Consider the following 19,662-nt stretch of genomic DNA (forward strand, 5'->3'; position numbering starts at 1 on the left):
ACACAATCTCGCGTCTGTAATCAAACGCCCCTTTCGAAACTCCGACTCACATAGCAACAACCGCACATTGCCCAGGTGGCTCCACAAACAAGACGAGCGCCTGATAACCCACGACTGCTCCGTAAATGCCTAGGATTCGAAAACACCGAATCTCTCTGCTGATAAGGAGTCTCACGACTGCGACGGCTTTGCACCTCCCACCCCTGTCGACCACCATGGACACGCCCAACTCCCCACCCGCACGCTCAACGTCGCCCGAGCCCTGGGCGACGCCATCGCTGGCCATCGGCGCAATTCCGCCGCTCGACCGCTCCGTCTCGACAGCCTCGTCTGTCTCGTCGGCGCGCTCAGTGAGCTCGCGCCTGTCCGATGGCGGCCGGCGACGTGGATACATGCGGCCAGAGGGCACCGAGTTCTCCACGTCGGCCAAGAACCGGGAAAGCGTCATGAACCTGGGCACCATCGCACACCTGCAGTACTACTTTGCGAGGACCGGCCTGCTCGACACGGCTACTGGACGCGTCGCCCGCGGACGCAAGCCTGGCTCGCGAACAGCGAGCGGCAACGAGCCCCTCTCGCCAGGCCTCGATGCCGACTTCTCTTCGCTGTCCCTTGCGTCACCAGACGGCATGTCTGAACCCCATCTCGGAGAGAGCTTCGTCGAGTCGCCGCTCGACGAAACGGCGTCGATGGCATGGGAGGACCCGGAGCCCATGATGCTCCCGCCCACCGTCAGCACCTACAAGAACAACCCCGTCTACGTCCCCCCGCCACCTGACATGACCGTCCTGCGCCGCGAACTTCGCGAGTCGCTTGCCGAGTCGACGAAGCATCTCGACGAGCTGGAAAAGGGCTTCTCTGACGTGCAGCCAGACGGAAAGACGGCAAAGAATGGTGGGGAAGAAGCTTCGGGTTGGCACGAGGTCCAGGGCATCAACCTGTTGGATGTCACCACCCTGGCGATCCGCGCCGCGAAGAACTACTACACTGCACACGAAGAACCACAGCGACTCTATGCCATCAAACCAGAACGGACAATTCGAAAGGAGCTATACGATACTCTCGAGGTTCTTAAGCGCCTCGCCATTCGCAACTTTGGAAACGGTGTGCAGCCCTATGAAGTCACCCAGCTGAGGCAATGGGTCGCCGACATTGGCGCGCTGCTCGACACCGAAGAGGAGAAGGAGCGCCAGGAACAAGAAGAGAGAGAAAACTGGTCGTGGCGCGAGGGCGACTGGACGGGCAAAGAACGCGAGAGGGAACTGCTCTTCCTCAAGTCGTTCGACAGCAGTCTCGACGTGCTCCCAGAGTGGACCAGCGCTGCCGACGCCGAGCTTCCGACACCTTTCCTTGCTGAACTCCAAAACGGGCTGCGACTGGTCCATCTCCACAACACTCTCGTCCGAAGGTCAAGACGGCACTTTGAAGAGATCAAGACGTACCACACCGACACGGCCAAGCCATACCGCTGCGCCGACAACCTGCGCTACTGGGTCAAAGCCGCAGAGCTGCGCTGGGACATCAAACTCGACGTCGATGTCATGGGCGTGGTGCATGGCGAAGACGCGGACGCGTGGAAGAAGTTTGACGCTGCTATCCTGCAGTGGAGCCAGGGCGTTCGTGAGGAGATCACGTCGGAGTGGCAGAAGCAGAAGAACCAAACGAGAACCCCTACACTACAGATCGACCCGAACTACGAGGCGCTGTGAAGTGGCCATTGCGGCAAACAACGATGGATCTCGACCTATTTCATTTCATGTCCATGTTTTCACACATCACCTTTATCTAATTTGCACGAAGCTTATGCCCCCCGAATCTCAACTCCACACCACAGTATTTCTTGAAGAGTATTCCCTGGTTGGAAACAGGGCTCTTTTACCATTCCGCTCAGAGTGCGCCGACAGGTGGCGACTTGAGATAGATACCCCTTTTGCATCAGCGGCTTGCAGTTCTATAGTGTTGAATGCAGACAAGTCGAATGTAAATAATGTCTACATATACATATTATCAGAAGAGCCGTCAGACGGAGAAAGAACACGTATCCAAAGTCGCGTCCGTGGTGCTGCACTTGGGACATGATGACACGAGGGCAGGCAAAAGGACAGGTTCACATGTCGTGCATAGCATTGATAGTGAACATGTATAACACCGACGATAAGATCGACCGAGCGCGTCGGGAAAGGATGGCACAGACGGTGGCGTTGCAGCTTGAGTGCCAATGATATGGAGATGAGTGGGAATGAAAGCACTGATAGCAGGGGGGAGCTGGCGGAAATTGGGCACAGCGGCACCCGGTGAGACGCAAGCGGGACGTTTTGTGAACGAGTGTCATGAGAGCTGTGGGAACGTCTCCTCCAAGGCCACCTACAGTACACATTGCACTCGCGCAAGCTCTAGAGACGAGATCATTGTTGTTTACGCCACGCCGGACTTGTGGTAAACAGAAGCAACGCGTGAAAGAAACTAGGCTAACGCGATTTCCGGCGCCATCCCAAAGAACGTCGATTCATCTCCCGAATTGATCTGGCATCCGTGCATGCAGCGAGTCCAGTCTTGCGCAGCCTCCTCTTTTGTGTGAACGCGACCTGGAGGTTTCCCTCGAGGTCCATACACAGACATGCTCAATGAGCGACACGGCCACGCCGCCTTCAGTTCTCGACAGCAGCCCCGCCGCGACTGCCGTTGACCTGCCAGCGAAGACACCGCCGAACCCACCACCGACCACCACGTCGTCATCATCATCACCCTCGTCGCCCAAACCACTCCGGCACATTCCCGCCCACATTGAAAGCACCACCAAGCTCGCGAGAAATGTATCCCCGGGCCTGCTGGCACGCATGAAATTTCTCAACCAGATCAACGACAACAACAACAAGAGCGCCGTCGACGTCGGCCGCATCGAGGAAGACCGCCTGCGCCGCCTCGACGAGTTCCGCAAAGCCCGCAGCCTCGAGATTGAGCGCCGCGGCACCGCCTGGAGTGGCAAGGCCGCTGCCCAGGGTGCACCACCACTACCACCGCCAGGCGCAGGAGAGACGCCGCTCGTGCCCCAGTCGACGGGCGAGAGCGTGCCTACGCTGCTCATGGAGCCCGACTTTGACAGCGACCGCAGCAGCGTCGTCTCCACCAGCGACAAAGTCCTCCCCTCCGAGTCCGAGGCCGACATGGAGCTCGACATGCAGAAGTACCGCCTGCCCGATGTCACCAAGCCCGAAAAGGCCCTCAGCGGCACCATTACCGCTGCAGAGCCCGAACCTGCACCCCCGGTCGCGACTTCCCACAATGAACCCATTGCGCCTGCCTACACAGAGTCTGCCGCACCCACTCCCCCGCCCAAGGACACCCCGCCCCTTCCTTCACCACCCGCGCCAGTCACCGACGAGGAGCCCTCTGTGCTCGACGACAACAATGGCATCGACATCGAGTCGTACTTCCAGAAGCGCCACTACCCGCGCGCTGGCTCCATCTACACCCTCTCCAAGGTCAGCTTCACCAACCAGATCCAGCAGTTGACCTCGATGAAGCTTCCGCCCACGACCATCGCGTCCGAAATCACCGCCCTGCCCACGTCCACCCAGGCCGGACGCGCACTGCACAAGGCGGCAAACGACATCCGACTGTGGATCTCCAAGACGAAAGATGTCCTCAGCGGCCTCGACGCAGAGGACGACGTCGAATGGGCTGCAGCCGCCGGAAGAGAAGGACTGGAAGAGGTGGATGCCGCAATCGGCAAGTTCGAGGGGCTCGTCAACGTCTACATCGGCGCCATCGAAGACCTGCAGTCGCGTTCCGACATTGCGCTCCTGCCCACCAAGGACCAGACCACGCTTGTGAGCCAAATGGAAGACATCGTGATGAACTGGGGCGAGATCAAGCAGACGCTCAAGGGCATCAAAAACCAGGTCGAAGTCGCCATGGAGTGGGAAGAGCTGTGGAACAACGTCCTGGGCGAAATCGGCGTTGAGGTCGAGAACCTCAGCCGTCTGGTGTTTGAGATGGAGGAGCGCAGACATCGCGTCATCTCCGACTCGGTCGCTGAAGCTCCTGAGAAGTTTGACATTTCCGAGCTTGAGACCGTCGTGAAGGAGATTCCCCGGAAGCAGGCGATCCTGAACAGCAAGCGGCTTAGTATGCCGCCTACACTTTCAGTCGTCTCGCCTACTTCGCCCATCCCGCAAATCGAACAGGAGAACTCACGTCTACTGGCTCTCTTCGCAAAACTACAACCGCTCCGTGCGTCGCTCGATTTTCTTCCCATGCGACTGAACGCCTTCCAGATGCGCGCGAGCACCATCTTCCCGTCTGCATGCGACGAACTCGTACGAAGGAAGGAACAGCTAGAGGCATCGGAGCAGAAGCTCGAAGCTGAAGCAAACGCGCTGAGAGAAGAGCTGGGTGAGGACAAGTGGGTGCACAGCTTCCGTCAAGCGGGTAGCAAGGCTGTCGCCATGTACGACTCGTGCATGAAGAGCATCCAGAGGCTGCAGCAGGTCATCGACGACAGCGATGAGGAGAAGCTTGCTACGCGCATCGCTACCTACAAAGACAAGAGAGACCACTACCCTCCATCCATGAGGCGTGTGCTTGAACTGATTGACATCGAGATGAAGCACAGGTCCACTGTCAACGGCGAGATCCTACGTATACAACAGGATGTCCGCGCAAAAGTGGAGGACCTGGAGGAAGTGACTGGAAACATGGACGCCATCCTGGACGACTTTACTAGATCTCGGAAGCTTCGTGACTCAGTGTCTACAGTACTGACAGAAGCCTCACTTCCACACTCAAATCTCGACACACCAGGTACCTCCCCTGCTTCAAGTGTCGTCATGAGCCGTAAAAGTAGTGCACATGGACCTGCTGCAACTTCCGCCAGCAAGAAGCCTCGTCAGTCAAGTGTCGCAAGCTCGAAATTGTCGGCACCTCCTAATCGACGATATTCAAGCATGCCCCTCGGTGAAAGTGTCGTTTCTCGCAAATCTACGTCGGCACGCTTAGACTTTACACCCTCTCGTGCCATGTCCGGTACTACAGCTAGTCAGGCACGCGCAAAGACCCCGACTGAAAGACCTGTTGCCAAACCTCGCTGGAACTCCGATTTCTACCACATACGTGACACTGTCACTGGGCACAACTTCAAGCCACTGTCTCTGACTACACCCTCGCCCTTCCGGAAAGACACAGACTCACCGGACGGGTCCCGGAAGGGCTCAGCAAGCCGTTCGTCCATACCCTTAAGAAGCCCGTTGGGCCGCTCGTCAGCTCTTTCGCCGCCCGCATCGAGTCGTTCCACGTCTACTACCCCAGGGCAGCAGCGCCCTGCTCGATCGTTGGCGAGCTCGACCAACTCCCCTATCACCCCCGCAAAGGGCAAGCTGCCGATACGATCTACACCCCTTTCTTCACCTCAGGTGAAATCAAGCACGCCAGCATCTAGCCGCCGTGTGTCAACAGTAGTGGAAGATAGCAAGAGCCCTGCCAAGGAAGAAAGCCCCGCAGCCCGTCGCGCATCACGCCCTCCGAGTGTCACAGCCAGCCGTCGCAGCAGCCTACTGCCTACACCCAAGTCGCGCAGTACATCCGCTTCCAAGGTCACAGAGACGACTCCTCCCAAGCGCGCCAGCAGCAGGCTTGACAGCTTGGCTGAGAGCCGTACTTCCAGCCGTGTTAGCGGTCGTCAGTCGAGTCAAGGAGAGAAACCCGTATGGAGATAGGCTCTCGAAAAGCGGCCATTCCTCGTTGACACACCTCAACATACCTGACCAACGACTTTACCCCTTCCAGCGAACGACAGAAACCTCACGCCATCAACGTCAGCGAAACTCGTTCCAGCTTTTCCCCATCATCCTTCAATTCACAACTGGATCCTGGCTTGGTCCTAACTTTGTTCTCTAATATCGATTTCTAGTACCAAACCCTTGTTGTTTTCGAGGGAAATCTTATTTCCCGATGTACCATCGAGTATCGATCTCACCTCTGGATGCTGCATCACTTTTTGTGCTTTTTATTGGGCGTTTTAGCGGTTGGGAGAAAGTATCCTATACCCCGGGGTTTTATCGTGATATATCCTGTTTCACATACCTGAGCGAGCGTTTGGCGAATGGAGTGCGAGTAAGCGTTGGGCATGTGTGCTATGCGCTTGCGGCATAGGGGGTATTTTGCGAGCATGCATCGAGGCGTGATTTTTGGTTGGTATGGACTGGATTGTGGTGTGTATAGGTGGACTGAGGGATCAGAGGGTGGAGGGTGGAGCAGACTAATTCTATGTACGAGCGAGTGCGTTAGATAGTTAGCTAAACGAGAAATAGAATTGATACCAAAATAAACCAACACCCTTGCAATTACAGTTCCATTCACGTGTCGTATGCATCCAGTGCAGAGGTCAAGGTGCGAGACATTGTTTCCATGGCAATACAGACATGCCAATTTCGTTGGATATCAGCAGTCGTTTTCAAGATGTAGGCTTTGTACCACGTCCCTCAAACGCAAGACAACTGACCTTGACCCGTCCGGCTGACCTTGGTCTCAGAGACATGACTTTTTCCAAGCTATGCTCAGCACACAAAACTGCAATATATCGACTCTGTTCCGTGACGTGAACAAGACCATCCAGGTTGACATCCACATAACTCCATCCTATCACACCCAAAAACGCGTGGAATAGCCAATCCACGACCACTTTTGTTATTTTCCTACGAAAACATGCCACCAGACTGTGCAGCAGACTGTAGATTCTGCGAATTCGATAATAACTGCGCTGATATCGCAGCATCGTCGTCCTCTTCGTCGTTGCAAGGGAACAATGGCAGTATATCCTCTACAGCGGAAAGTACCCTTGTGGAGGCAAGTCCCGAGTATGCAGCACTAGACGAGGCGTTTGGAAGTATGGTTGTTACTTCCGATATTTTGTCCAAGGATGATAAAGAAGAAGAGGAGGAAAAGGAGGATTTGTACACCATTATCCATTCACCCAGTCCTAGCTCGGTGTATAGCAACATCAGTCCTCTTGAGCAGGAAAATGATACCAGCGTGTCCCAGGACAGCGATGATTGGAGTTTCTTGGATGATGCACATCTTTCTATTTTGGCTTGGCTTGATGCTGGGGGTCTGGAGATGGCGAGGCTGGGGTATGCACCTGTTTTCACGAGTGGTTTGGGTGGAAAAGGGATGCGGAGGCATAGTATTTGACACGGATGTTAGATATGAAGGCCTACAGCAACCGTAACTGGGTATGCGTCCATCTGTCTTACTACATAGCTGTGCCAGTTGCGATATCGTGCAACGAAGATGCCATCAACGATACAAGTTCCCTGATGCGGCGGAACATGTCCATCACCCCAAGATTAGATCCACAAGCTCCTTCTCTCTATCCTGCTCCCAGGCTTCTGCAGCAACCGCCCCGCTCGCCTTCCGGTACGCAACACCATCGACCCATTCGATCCACAGTACAAAGTAGCATGCCTTGGGTGTCTTGAAGAGCTGTCTTCCGATGCGACGTTGTTCACTGCCTCCTTCTTCGCTTGGAGACACGTCCCAGTCTTCTCCCACTACTGATACATTTGCGGTGTATCCTTTGCAGGTTGCCACGAGTTCTATTGAGCGTGGGCTTTTGGATGATTCGAATGCTTCCATAGCGTTGATGTTGTGGAGCTGAAGGTATCCAACATGTTGACCGTTTGGTCGCGTGAGCCAAATGAAAAACCCATATCCATCACGTTTGTATCGTACGCGCGTAGGCGATATAGTCTGGCCGCACAGATAAGCACGCTCGGTTCTGGCAAAAAGATACGCTGTTTGCAACAACAGCGCCTCTTGTTCGCCATCATAAGGCGAGGAGGTAGGAAACGGATACCGGTATTCGAGGTCAGCCTTGTCGTGCTTGAAGTAGTATTGTTGCTCCAATAAACAATCTGGTACAATGCCTTTTGTCGATTCAAGCTTCTTCAGATCCTCATCGTCTATCCGAATTCGTTTCCACCCAGGTGGAAGTATGGCTGTAGGATCACGCGCCGACAGTCTGTAGTCGTACCATCCCGAACCGATTCTTCTCCTGTCAGTGGACGATGGAGTAGGCATGGTATACCACGTTGCAACAGGTACAGTAAAGCAAGGGTTAGGATAGCGGTCATTCATCCTAAGTCCTGAGTCCGCCAGGAATGCAACCTGACCTGCCCAGCCAAGCCATGACCAACTCGGTAGCTGGTAGGGCTGCCGGAAAGATCGATGCTGCTCCGAGGGCACACGTCTGTCAAGTCCATTCTGTGACGATGGCGTCCAGTTCAAGACGATGTCAAACCAGAATTCAGGTAGTCCATAGAGGAACCTGTCCCCGTGGTTGCGTTCCAGCATAGATTGTACTCCGGCGAATGCAGCGAACGCGTCCTCTGGAAAGCTCAACTCGCGTTGGTTATAAAGCCCTATTGCTGTATTCAGTCCCATTGGTGTTGGCATATTTCTTGTGATTGATTGAAACTGAAAGTCGCTCCGCTTGTACAAGTGGTCAGGCAGCAAGAGATCATACTCTGCCTGGCTTCCGTGCTCACACTGCCACTCAAAGGCCCCTGATGCAAAGTGAATCGCACGCCTGGACATAAGTTGCTCTTGAAATGTCCATGCCCTTTCTTGGTACTTGCTAGGAACACGGTTGTCATGGGGCGACATGGAGTTTATTTGGACGAGAGTCTCCGAGTTGGATAATCTGGCATATGCTCGCTTGTGGCACCGTGGTGCCGTAGTGCCCTCGAGACCGCGTACTAAAGGTTGGTATACAACGTCAGCTTGTATTTCACTTACAGTTACATCATGGCACTTACGCCCATAGTTTGCATCAAGTCCGTCTTTCGCGATAATGGTAAAAGTAGCGCTATTGTATATACGATGCATTTGGGACAGCTCAGACCGTAGCTGTTGATGGTCATCTTGAACCTATCGCGTAAGAAGCAGTCAGTGTTGTGAACAGCTTAGGTTCAAAAAGTCGTGCACTCACAATACAAAGCGAGTCTACCCATAGATAGCGGTAGCGTAGAAGCTCCACTAGCGCGAACGCATCTCTAATCGTTTGTGGGATTCTCGAAGCAACCCCTTCCGTTGCAAGTGAGCCTGGGACTAGGAGATCTTTGCAGAGCTGAATGTTGTTTCGAAGGCTATCAATTTGACCCCATTGGTAGCTTAGCGCAACATATTCTGGTTGGATCGCCTCTCCATGTACAATGCAAGCACGATGGGTATCGACAAGATATCTTGGCCTGATCAAATCCTCTCTTCTGGACAAGCGGCCTCTTCCGCATCTTTCACCATGATTCATATCGCAAAGCGCGATACGACTCCGGAGAACATCGAGATTGACCCATTGCTCGTTAACGTATAAAGAGGTCCCAGGATGGCCAGGAAGGTCTTCTCTGTGTATCAGTTCCCAACAACTCCGTAAGTGATCGTCAGGGCGTGCTTTACGGGAGGGAAGTATTGGCTCGAAGGAGATGTTTGTCGTCCACTTTCTCGCCTTGATATTCAAAACAGACTGATCTTGAACCCGATATTTAGGGTGCTTCACCTGGGGCCAAGCTTTTCCGACACTTTCAAACAAAACAACATGTGTACAATCCCCTTGTAGGAGATCCTGCAAGTCTCCCAATATTTCATCTGTAGTTTCCTGGACAGGAGCGCTAATGATTGCGAAGATGCGGTTGCAAATTTCACATGCCCCCGGATTTAGTCTGGGCGTTTCCACAGTTGTCTCTGTATGGACATTGCGAGTAGCTGCGCGAGGATTCTCTCCCGAAGGCATTGTCAACTGAATTTGAGGCACAGTTTGTAACCAACATGTACGTACAATGGAATGGTTCTCAGCAGATATAGTGGCAATACATTTCTTCACTGGAGGATGGAAACAGAGTATAATACGCTAGGTAGTGCGGGGTAAGTATCTTCTTTCCCTCACCTGGGTCCGCCTGATGAATGGGCCAAGAAAAGCAGCCTGTGCTAGCCACACAGGCGATGAAAAGGACTTGTCTATACCCAGACGCCGATAACCCAAGATCGTACATGACTAGATGGCACGCCGCCGACCAGCTCTCAGATGGAAAAATTCGTCATTCCAGATGGTGTATCCCATAGTGCGTCCCAAGAAAAATCAAAAGCGTTCGGATCCAATATGTCCGATAACAAGAAACTCGCGTCGTCAAAGTTGGGCATTACGGGCACTTCGTTGGCATTTCCATTAGCAACAATGCTGGTGGGCACCGTTTCCGACGGCGGCGGCACCTCCCGCGCGTTCAGAGATGCAATTTTCGACACCGGATCAGCGCACCGTTCCAAAACATAATTTGCAAGATCCCAATCATAGTTGTCTCGTGCATGCTGAATGTGCGCCATGACACGTTCGAGGCGCGCGACAGATGTGTTGCGTATTTCAGGATCTTGAGTTTCGACGGTGCAGCGAAGCGAGACAGTGATGGCATGTACCAAGAGATGAGTTGCATAGGGCAACCAAAAGTCCAGGAACTGGGTTTCGCCCATGGATAGTATGAAGTCGAGAACTTCCGATGAAGCGTTGCGTAACTGATCCATCCTGTTCCGTCCTATGCTACCGTCTCCGTCGAGGACTGCTGCGCGGAAGATGACGCGAGCAAGTACCAGCCTGATTGAGAGGAATGAGAGCCATAGCATAGAAGTTCCTGGGCGGTTCGGAAGAGGCAGCCACTCAGGAAGCTGCCCTTCCAATTCCTTCAGTTCCTGCTTGAAACGATCGATTTCGCGCGCAAGCTGTATCCGATCTGGGTTGATCTGGTAGACGAAAGGCAAGATTTCCGCAAGCAGCTCTGTCAAGGAGCATAGATATATAAAGCAGGTGGTAGTCTGCTTCTGCTGAAAAGTCGCCTTGTTTCCAATGAGCGACGCCACAGTCGGCCGCGGGACGTCGTAGTAGCCTTTCGACACATATGGCGGTGCGCCATATGCGACACTAGACCACTGATCGGTGATGAGAACACACCACCAGAGCCGCATTCTAACCGACTTTTCATTCTCCGTGATGTTCCACTTTGATGGGTCCCTGTGTAATCCGAATGTCTGGGCCAAAGAAACCGTCCGGCCACACAGAGTTATGTTACCGATGATGGAAACAGAGGGCCGTCCGACCTGATCGAGTACAGCGGCTTGTATTGTAGACATGCCAGGACTGAGGAAGTCTTCCAGCGTTGCCGAGATGCCCTTGTTCCAGACGTAGTATGAGTTTGGTTTGGGGTGCATCTTTAGGGTATCCGATTTACTCCAGTGTGGCGATGCAAGTGCGTAGATGACACACATCAAGTTGTTTGGTACTTTGCCATACTGACCCGTGCGCAGCGTCTCACACATCTCCTCATCTAGGATGGGGAAATGATAATGAATGTGGTTGAAATACAGCTCGACCACTTGGCGCTTAAAGGGTCCCATGATCTGTTCAACAATCTCCAACTGCTCCCTTCCACAGCCGCTGTTAGGCGGTAGACCTGTGCGAAATCTTGGGACAGTCAAGTACACCACTGGGTCCTTTGCATCATGTAGAAGTGTCTGGTAGTTGGAGGACTCCACCTCGCCCTCTGCTTTCCGATGCTGTGAGATGTGCCGATTGAAGATGTCAATGTCTTCAGCAAAATGTGGCGCAAGCATAATGGAGGCGGAAGGGTTGTTGTTGGTTTTGTGCAAGACGGGTGCTGAGCGAGGTCGAGAAGGGCCGTCTTCAGGCTCGCTATGTCGCCGTCGTTTGGAAGGCCGTCGGTCAGCGCCCTCATCGGTAGGAGAACTGGTAGTTGAACTCTCGACATATTGGCACTTGAGTCGTCTTTCTCGGCATGACAGACATGGTTCTCCAGGAATGTCGATGTGACATCGGATTTTGCGCGAGCGACATCGTGTACAGGCCGGTACTTTGTGTGAGCGGTATGGCCTGTTCTGAATAGGAGCAGCGCTGGCCATCAAATGGAGCTCTGATCGGTTGAGTATTCTCCTAGACCCTGAGTGGCAGTCCGATGGCGGACCGAGAGGGATGTGTAGCGCTGCAGTTGCCTTTGGATTCACAATGACCCAGCGCGGAAGGGACAGTTCCAATGAGGATCCTGGCTTGCTTCAGAGTGTCGCTAATTGGCTTCGATGCATGATGAGGAAGTCCAAAAAGATGGGATGCAAGAAAGCTATGTGGATCGGTGACTGGACGCCGGTAGCGCATCGACTACCCAGGCCGCCCCACTTATTCTGCACCCAAGCTCCAGCTCTTCGGCGCCTCTTTCCCCGCCAGCTGTAGGCAAGCTTCACGTGCAAGAACTGCTCCCTCACTGCTCAGAATATGGCTGAAAGGTTATGCGCGTCTCCCTCTCTTCATCGCACCGAAGCTCTTCACTGCTTCCACCCTCTTTTGTTGGGTATTTTGCGTGCTGCCTCGCTTCCTCGACTTTGCAAATCGGATGCCCAGGAATCATGAACACGTCTCGAGCAGCCGCGGTGGAATCGCTGTTCTCGCGACGCGCTCTATGTATTGCGTATGTACCGCGTCGCGCAATCGCATCTTCGCAAGGTTGGGTACAGCTTAGTCTCATGGACACACGTACTGGTAATGTACACGACAGCTAGACTGGAAAAGGATGGGTTGGACTGAAGCGACTGGTCAAATGATCGCATGTGATATCCGCGATCGATGATTGAACACGAGTGTAGGGTTTTCTCGCAGCATTGATGATGAGAGATTGCCTAGAGGAATGCACGAAGAAAACTAATATGTAAAGGAGATGGTGCGCCGCATTACCGATGGTGAAGCAAAAACAAGAGGCGTCATGGGCTACATAGCGTGAATTGGATGGTTGGTTGTTCTTGGTGCGCCAGTGGAGTCCGCTCCACAAAAACAATGCCTTCCGCCAGAATTGAACTGACGACCTCGTCATTACTAGTGACGCGCTCTACCACTGAGCTAGGAAGGCTGAATGCTGTTTCGATGATGACTAATCGATCCGAACATAATATATCTCTAGACAAAAGACGGTAAAAGAGGCGCAAGTAGCAATGAGGATCACCTGGCTATGAAGAAGTCACGGAGTGTCCAGACTTGGCTTTGTGTAAGAATTTACCCACACCTGCAGTCTCCACACTCACGCATGACGGCAGAATCCAGGTGTGGAACAAAATTTCGGTAGCATTGACCTCAGGAACCAATTTGCGCAACGAAGATCTGCCCTTGCTTCTTGCCAGTACCACCGCTGGGAAATCTCCGGTTGTCAATCACTTTTCTTTTTTCAGCACCTCCTCCGCCCTGGGCCTCCGGACATCGCGGACTGCTTGCACACGATGTAAGCACTCGACGGCTTGAAGCCGTCATCGCCAACATGCAACCGCCTTCCGCGCTCCTGCTGTCATCGCTCGGGCTCTGCCGTGTCGTTATGCAGCTTTGATGTAGAGCGAAATTGCGACTGGACGGGAACCGGCCGAGGAAAGCAACTCGATGCACGAGGCACCCAGACTTGCATCTGCCATCTGCGTGTAATTACCGGTCGCGCAGGACATTCCTTGGATCCCCGTATCACTGCTCTTTCAATCTATTCACCCTGCCCAGGCATCAGTGAGCGATGCTTGTCGAAGCAATATTACGCTACGAGGGCACGTATAGACAAGACGCATCGACCACCCCTCAACCATCTATGATGACATGAAGGATCTCTTCCACACGGCTCCGGCCATGTCGCCATGTCGAACGCGCCGATAATAACCCTCGATAAGGGGTTCTGCACCACCATTCGCACACTAACGCGAGGCTGAGGCACAAAATAGCTCGAGCGCCAAACGCCCCCAGGAAATTAGATGAGAGATCCAATCACGATTGACGCGTACCTGGCCCTAACCTCAGGCTAATGCGCATCACGGCAAGATATACGGCTGCACGGTTCAGCTCCCATCGTTCGGTCTTGCCAGGCACGCGGGCGTTTCGAGCTTGGTTGGCGCTCTGCCGTCTGTTTCCCTGTCTCTCTGCCGCGTCCTGCGCCGACGCTCCTTCACCTCCACGCCGCCTCTCTAATTCCTCTCACGACATCACGTACTCCTGCGGCCAGGTTGTCGTCTTGTCCTTCTTTCACCAAGCGCGGCCTGCTGCATTTCACTCTTTACAAAACATACCCATAGTTACACACTCTTTCTGTCTAGTGCCTAGTTCACCCAATACACGACATCCAACTCTGTGCGCCCTTTGAGCACCACATTCCTTACAACGAGCCGACTTCGTTCGAGACATTCTTGCGCGTAACACGCAACCACGCAACCACGCATTACTTGGATCCCCCAACGCAAGAGCTGGTCACAGTAGAGTCTACGGCGGAATTACTTGAGACCCATACAAACAAATAACGTAACATATAATCACATCAACTTTACCTTGCTGATACGCCATAATGCACGCGATGGCGCACCAACACGCCGGAGCGCATCTCGTGCGCCGTCAACGCGGTAGTGATGACGATGACGGTCCGGTCGCGGTCGTGACGCAGGTTATTGCAGTCACTGAAGGAGACGAGCCACCGGAGCCGACCAAGAAGCCAGGAATTGCACTGCCAGCGCCTGCTACACGTGCCCGCGAGACTACCACTACGGAGGAAGAAGACGAGCCAGAAGAGACTGCCAAGCCCACCACAACCGCAAGGAAGCCGTCTCCGACTCAGGATTCTGATGACGATGATGATCTTCTCGTGGAGGAGACTGGCACAACCAAGAGCCCGCTCAAGGCTGCCTCGACCCTCATGGTAGCGACCAAGTCTCCTACACCCAGCCCCGCTTCATCAATCGCAGGTCTCGCATCTGCTACGGCCGCCACCATTTCAGCTACCGCTTCGTCTTCGTCGGCCGCCGCAGCGGACACTGAAGAGGGCATGTCCACCGGTGCTAAGGCGGGTATTGCGTTGGGTATACTTCTTGTCGCATGTGCTCTACTCACTGGTATCTTGCTTCTGTACCGTCGCAAGAAGAAGCAGATGGCCGCAGCAGCCGCCCAGGAGAGTGAGAAGACGGAAATGTACAACGCGCCCCACCCACCACCTCCTCAGGTCATGGCTGGCGCTGCTCCGGCTGCTAGTATCCGTTCCGCTCGAACTGCTTCGACTGCACCCCGTCTCAGCTTGCGACCAGTCACCCAATTCGACCCAGCATTTAACGAGCAGCGGAAGAGCGGAGGAAACTTGCTCAACGTTGCTGCTGCTGCCGGTGGTGCCGCTGCTCAATCCCAGAACCGCAACCTCTCACCTTCTGCCTCCGCCGAGCGTCCAACAAGCGCCTGGGAGCGACGTGGTGCTGCGAACGCCCCGGCTGCCGACCCCTTCAAGGATCCTGAGACCCAATCCGGCCCTCCTTCAGCAAACCCCTTTGGAAACAATGCCGCGGTCGATACTCAGCAAGCTTCAATCCCTGACTCGCCTCCCAATGCTTCTCCAATGGCCTCCGCTATGCACTCCGCTCAGCCCAGTACTGATTTCGCCAACCCAGCTCCGGCTATCGCTGCAGCTGATGCAAACGCTGTTGCACTAGCGGGAGTCGCGTCTTCGAGCCCGCCTCCTACGTCTGAACTTCCCCCTCCACCACCAGTCGCCGCCACCAGTGCAAGCGTTCCTGCAAGCCCAGCATGGACCGAGGACATTCCTGCTTCTCCTGGCCCAGCCCCTGCCGGCCCACCTCCTGTCGCTGGCGCAATGGCTGGCGCTCGTCCCCAAAGTCCTGCTCTTGGTCCCGGCCCTAACAACGTACATCGTGTTCAACTTGACTTTAAGCCTTCCATGCAAGATGAACTTGATCTCCACGCTGGTCAGCTTGTTCGCATGCTCCATGAGTACGATGACGGCTGGGTAAGTTCGACTTTTTACCCTCACTAGATAACATGACTAACTTTTTCCAGGCTCTCTGCATTCGTATGGACCGTTCGCAGCAAGGTGTCGTTCCCCGCACATGTCTTTCTAAGCACCCGGTCAAGCCCCGTAACGGCCCACCTCGTAACGGCCCTCCACCACCAGGTAACACGCGTGGCCCTCCTGTCCGCCCACAGATGGGTCCCGGTGGTCCTCAGCCCCGTCCTCAATCGCCAGCCAGTGGTATGAACTCCCCTAGCATGCCTCAAGGTAGCCCCGGTCCCCGTCAGACATCCCCTCGCCAGATGCCGCCTCAGCAGATGCAAGGCCCTCGCATGCGATCCAACAGCAACGCTCCTCAACAAGGTGCTCCCCGTGGTCGCTCTAACAGCAATGCGCCCTACGCTGGTCCACCACGCTCCATGTCTCCCGGTCCATACGGTGGCGGACCACAGATGGCTCCTCCACCCCAAATGGGCGGCCGTCCTCGATCAAACTCCGCGAGCCAGGCTGGTAACCCGCGACGAGGTCCAGCTCCTGGGCCTAGTCCCATGAACCCCAACGCCACGTCTCCCAACGGTCCTCTTCCCGTGCCGAGTCGGAAGCCGGTCCCTGGTATGGCCATGTAAACTTGCGTTGATCTCAGACTGGTGCTTTTATGAGGAATGTTTTGAGCGGTTTCTTATCATTGTCTTTCCTTGCGTTTCCTTGCAAATTGCAGTATTAGTTTCCTTGCGAATCTGTTACTGCGTTTCCTTCGCTTAGCTTCGATTCTCAGTAGCGGCTGCTTCCACTGCACGTTCTACATGGAACACGTGCTTTGTGACAAAGTTTCATGTGTGCAGCGCAAGTCCAGCCGCTATTCGACCTCTTTGCTTCTCGATGCTTATACCCCTGAAGCCTCGCGATAACCCATCTCCTAGCATACCTATGTAGCCGGCCTTGGAGCAGGCGAGGCGAGATACTTTAGTCGATAATGTCTTGAGGATATTTACCAATTTTTGCTATAACCTGTCCGCTGGGAGGGTTTCGGATGGGCTGGATTGCTCATGTATGTACCTTCTTTCCATGATCTTGAGCGCCTGGTGCATATATACCTACTATAAGTGCCGGGTCGCTGAGGGTAGGATCGGTATGACATTCTTTGAGAATGATTAGGTTTTGGGTGGGGAATGAAATGAATATATAAAACTTGTTTATCCCGCCTGCGATGCAATCCACACAAGCTCTAACCGAAGCGGATACTAGCGATCATGGTACAGCTGTTTAGTGTCGACATGGAGATTTCAGATGTGTTCCAGTGCCTCACCTGCGGGCTTTGGACATTGTGCTGTATTCCAGCACGAGAATGTCTATAGTAACGACTCGTGGGCTAGCGTTGCACGTTTTTTGGTACACAAAAGCTACTTGCACTGTTTCCCGTCTACATCGCCAATTCAATTATTTGACGGAAAGGAACGCCTCAGAACAAACTAAACGGCAATGTTTCAGCAAGTTCAATATCCGGGCGCAAGTGCTGAGAACGTACTTGCGTAGCACGTACCAATCTTCATTAGTTGACGGAACAAGGCGCATACACACATACTCACAGTACCAGCAACTCGCTCGACATTCGATCATACCTCTGAGCATACAAATAATTAACCATCAAGCCGTGTTGGAAGAAGCGGACAGAGTCTATCTCGACTCTGTATGTGTACAACCCAGCATTTCCCTTCATAACTTTATATTACGGCCTCGTCTCAAATCTCGTGCAGACACAATACAACACTCTGCTTCTCGAACGCACGCTGGCTTTGCTAACAGCCGAGTACAGGTTTCACCGGTTTCTACGACCATTAGCTGCTGACGCAAGATGACATACACAGGCATCAGGTACCTTGCCCAGCCCGCGAGAGGCCTGTGGGGCTTCCTTGGTCTACGTCGACGTTTGTTTCTAAAATGCCGCAATTCCATCTGGACAGCACCGCCACAGGGTGTCCCTAGCGCAGCGTACTGGGAGACATGGCAGCCACATGCATGCGCATCGGTCAGGCTTTATCACTTGACCTGCTGCATTTCAGACAGACATACGTGTAAGATGGACATCTATTGGTTGTTGCACCGTCGTTGCGTGTATGTCATTGGCTAAGTAGACGGCGCCCGAGTTTCAATCAGGGTTAGTCTTCGCTTCAGGCTGCACGGCAGGAGGAGCAGTCATCTCACCGCACAGGATAGCTCCTTAGAAGCCACAGAACAGAGTTGTCCAATTAGAAGTATGCACATTTAGAAGTATGCACACTGATGCTTAGCCCCATGGGCCGGGGCCAAAAGTTGATGTCTTCCATTTGCTGTTTCCACTAGATCAGTCATTATACTCTTTACTCGACAACAGATCCGACTTACACCTTCACCAATTCTCAACATCACGAATACAAAGCCATCACTGTTGTCTTGTATCCCTCGTACTCTGTCGCTACTGCTCTCAAGACATGGCCGCAAATCGTATGTGTATCCAGCATAGTTTCCAAAAATCAGCTTGCGATACTGTGCATCTTGTTCGATGCGTCTATGGAGAGACGGCAACATGTGTGATCTTCGGCATACTGACTTCATCCAGTAACTCAGCTTGCTCCGGTCTCCGAAGCAAGACAGCCATGGTCAAGAGAGGCTATATTTGCCCTGGTGTCCATATTCATCATGGTCTTGTTATCCAGCATAGGTCTGGCGTGCAAACACTGCCTCTGGGGCTCCGATCGTTGGAAATTGTCAAGATGGCGGAGACTATTCATGCATGGTAAGTGATTTATGAGCTACGTGCTCAGTCCAATGACCAATGGCACGTAGATGAAGGACTTGCGACTATCCGTGTCAGACCAACAACCACCGGCTGGGTCGATATCGCAAATGTTCGGCGGTACCAGCAAGATACATATACATCGATGCTTCGAATGAGACGTGGACCCAGAATATCGCGGTCTTGAGTCGGATAAACAATAGGAAGCGGTGATCGTCTGGGAGGGTTGAAGGGAGTCATGACAGACAGCCAGTACGGTGTTTCGTAGGTGTGGGGAAAGGTCCGAACCTTTCAATGCATTTGATGCAATGCTAGACGACAAAGTCCTCGAAACATCGCCGAAATTATCTCCAGGCTGCATTCAGCCATGTAATGATAGAACGAATACACATAACCTCATTTTTTTCTGATCGTTCTTGGACGCTGGCGCACCGCAGTAAAGAAGATATGAATCGGATAGCATTCCTGTGTGTATAAAGTCACGGGTCGCAAACTTACTAACCATGTCCGCAGTAACAAAACTCAATGTCACGCAGTGCGTCATGGGAGCAACCCTGAAAGGCTGAAGACCTCGTAACGCGAGTTGTCGGATCGTGTATACTTGCAGGTATTGTAGTACGTAGGCAAGGATGCCTAGCTGGGAGACATGTTCAGAAACTATCCTTTATGAAGCGAGTGAAGGAGGTGGTGTGCGATGTTCGATAATATGGTTCGCTGTTGCTTGAAGCATTGGGTGAAGGGGAAGGAGGTGGGGAAGAGGGGCTGGGAATTTTAGCGTATGGCCGTGCACTGCCGCTAAATTACTGATGCGCGTCATGGCGACACCACGTCGATCAATCGTCACAATTCTCCCATATGGATTACAGACTATGGCCATCTGAACAAGGCATACATGCTGCAACTACTCCAGTTTGGTCCTCCCTATGTAAATGAGGGCGGTTTCGTGCCACTTTGTCTCATTGCCTCGCCACTCACCACTCACTCTGTCATAACCAAAGCGAAACACTATGGCTATAGGGATTGCGGGTGAATGGAACA

General features: G+C 53.4%; 3 protein-coding genes across 3 annotated transcripts; 2 read left to right on the plus strand and 1 right to left on the minus strand.

Moving 5' to 3' along the window:
* Positions 1-215: 215 nt before the first annotated feature.
* Positions 216-1,709, plus strand: ACET3X_007483 (uncharacterized protein; the record flags this gene model as incomplete). Its single annotated transcript, XM_069453634.1, has 1 exon — positions 216-1,709. One exon carries the CDS (start codon positions 216-218, stop codon positions 1,707-1,709), a length of 1,494 nt encoding a protein of 497 aa, XP_069304646.1.
* A 915-nt stretch (positions 1,710-2,624) lies between these two features.
* Positions 2,625-5,714, plus strand: ACET3X_007484 (uncharacterized protein; the record flags this gene model as incomplete). The annotated part of the gene is made up of 1 exon (XM_069453635.1): positions 2,625-5,714. One exon carries the CDS (start codon positions 2,625-2,627, stop codon positions 5,712-5,714), a length of 3,090 nt encoding a protein of 1,029 aa, XP_069304647.1.
* A 4,357-nt stretch (positions 5,715-10,071) lies between these two features.
* On the minus strand, positions 10,072-11,649 carry ACET3X_007485 (uncharacterized protein; the record flags this gene model as incomplete). The annotated part of the gene is made up of 1 exon (XM_069453636.1): positions 10,072-11,649. The coding sequence occupies one exon, from the start codon at positions 11,647-11,649 to the stop codon at positions 10,072-10,074; it is 1,578 nt and encodes a 525-aa protein (XP_069304648.1).
* Between the last annotated feature and the right edge of the window lie 8,013 nt (positions 11,650-19,662).

Source organism: Alternaria dauci, chromosome 7 (assembly GCF_042100115.1).
Source record: "Alternaria dauci strain A2016 chromosome 7, whole genome shotgun sequence".
NCBI lineage: Eukaryota > Fungi > Ascomycota > Dothideomycetes > Pleosporales > Pleosporaceae > Alternaria > Alternaria dauci.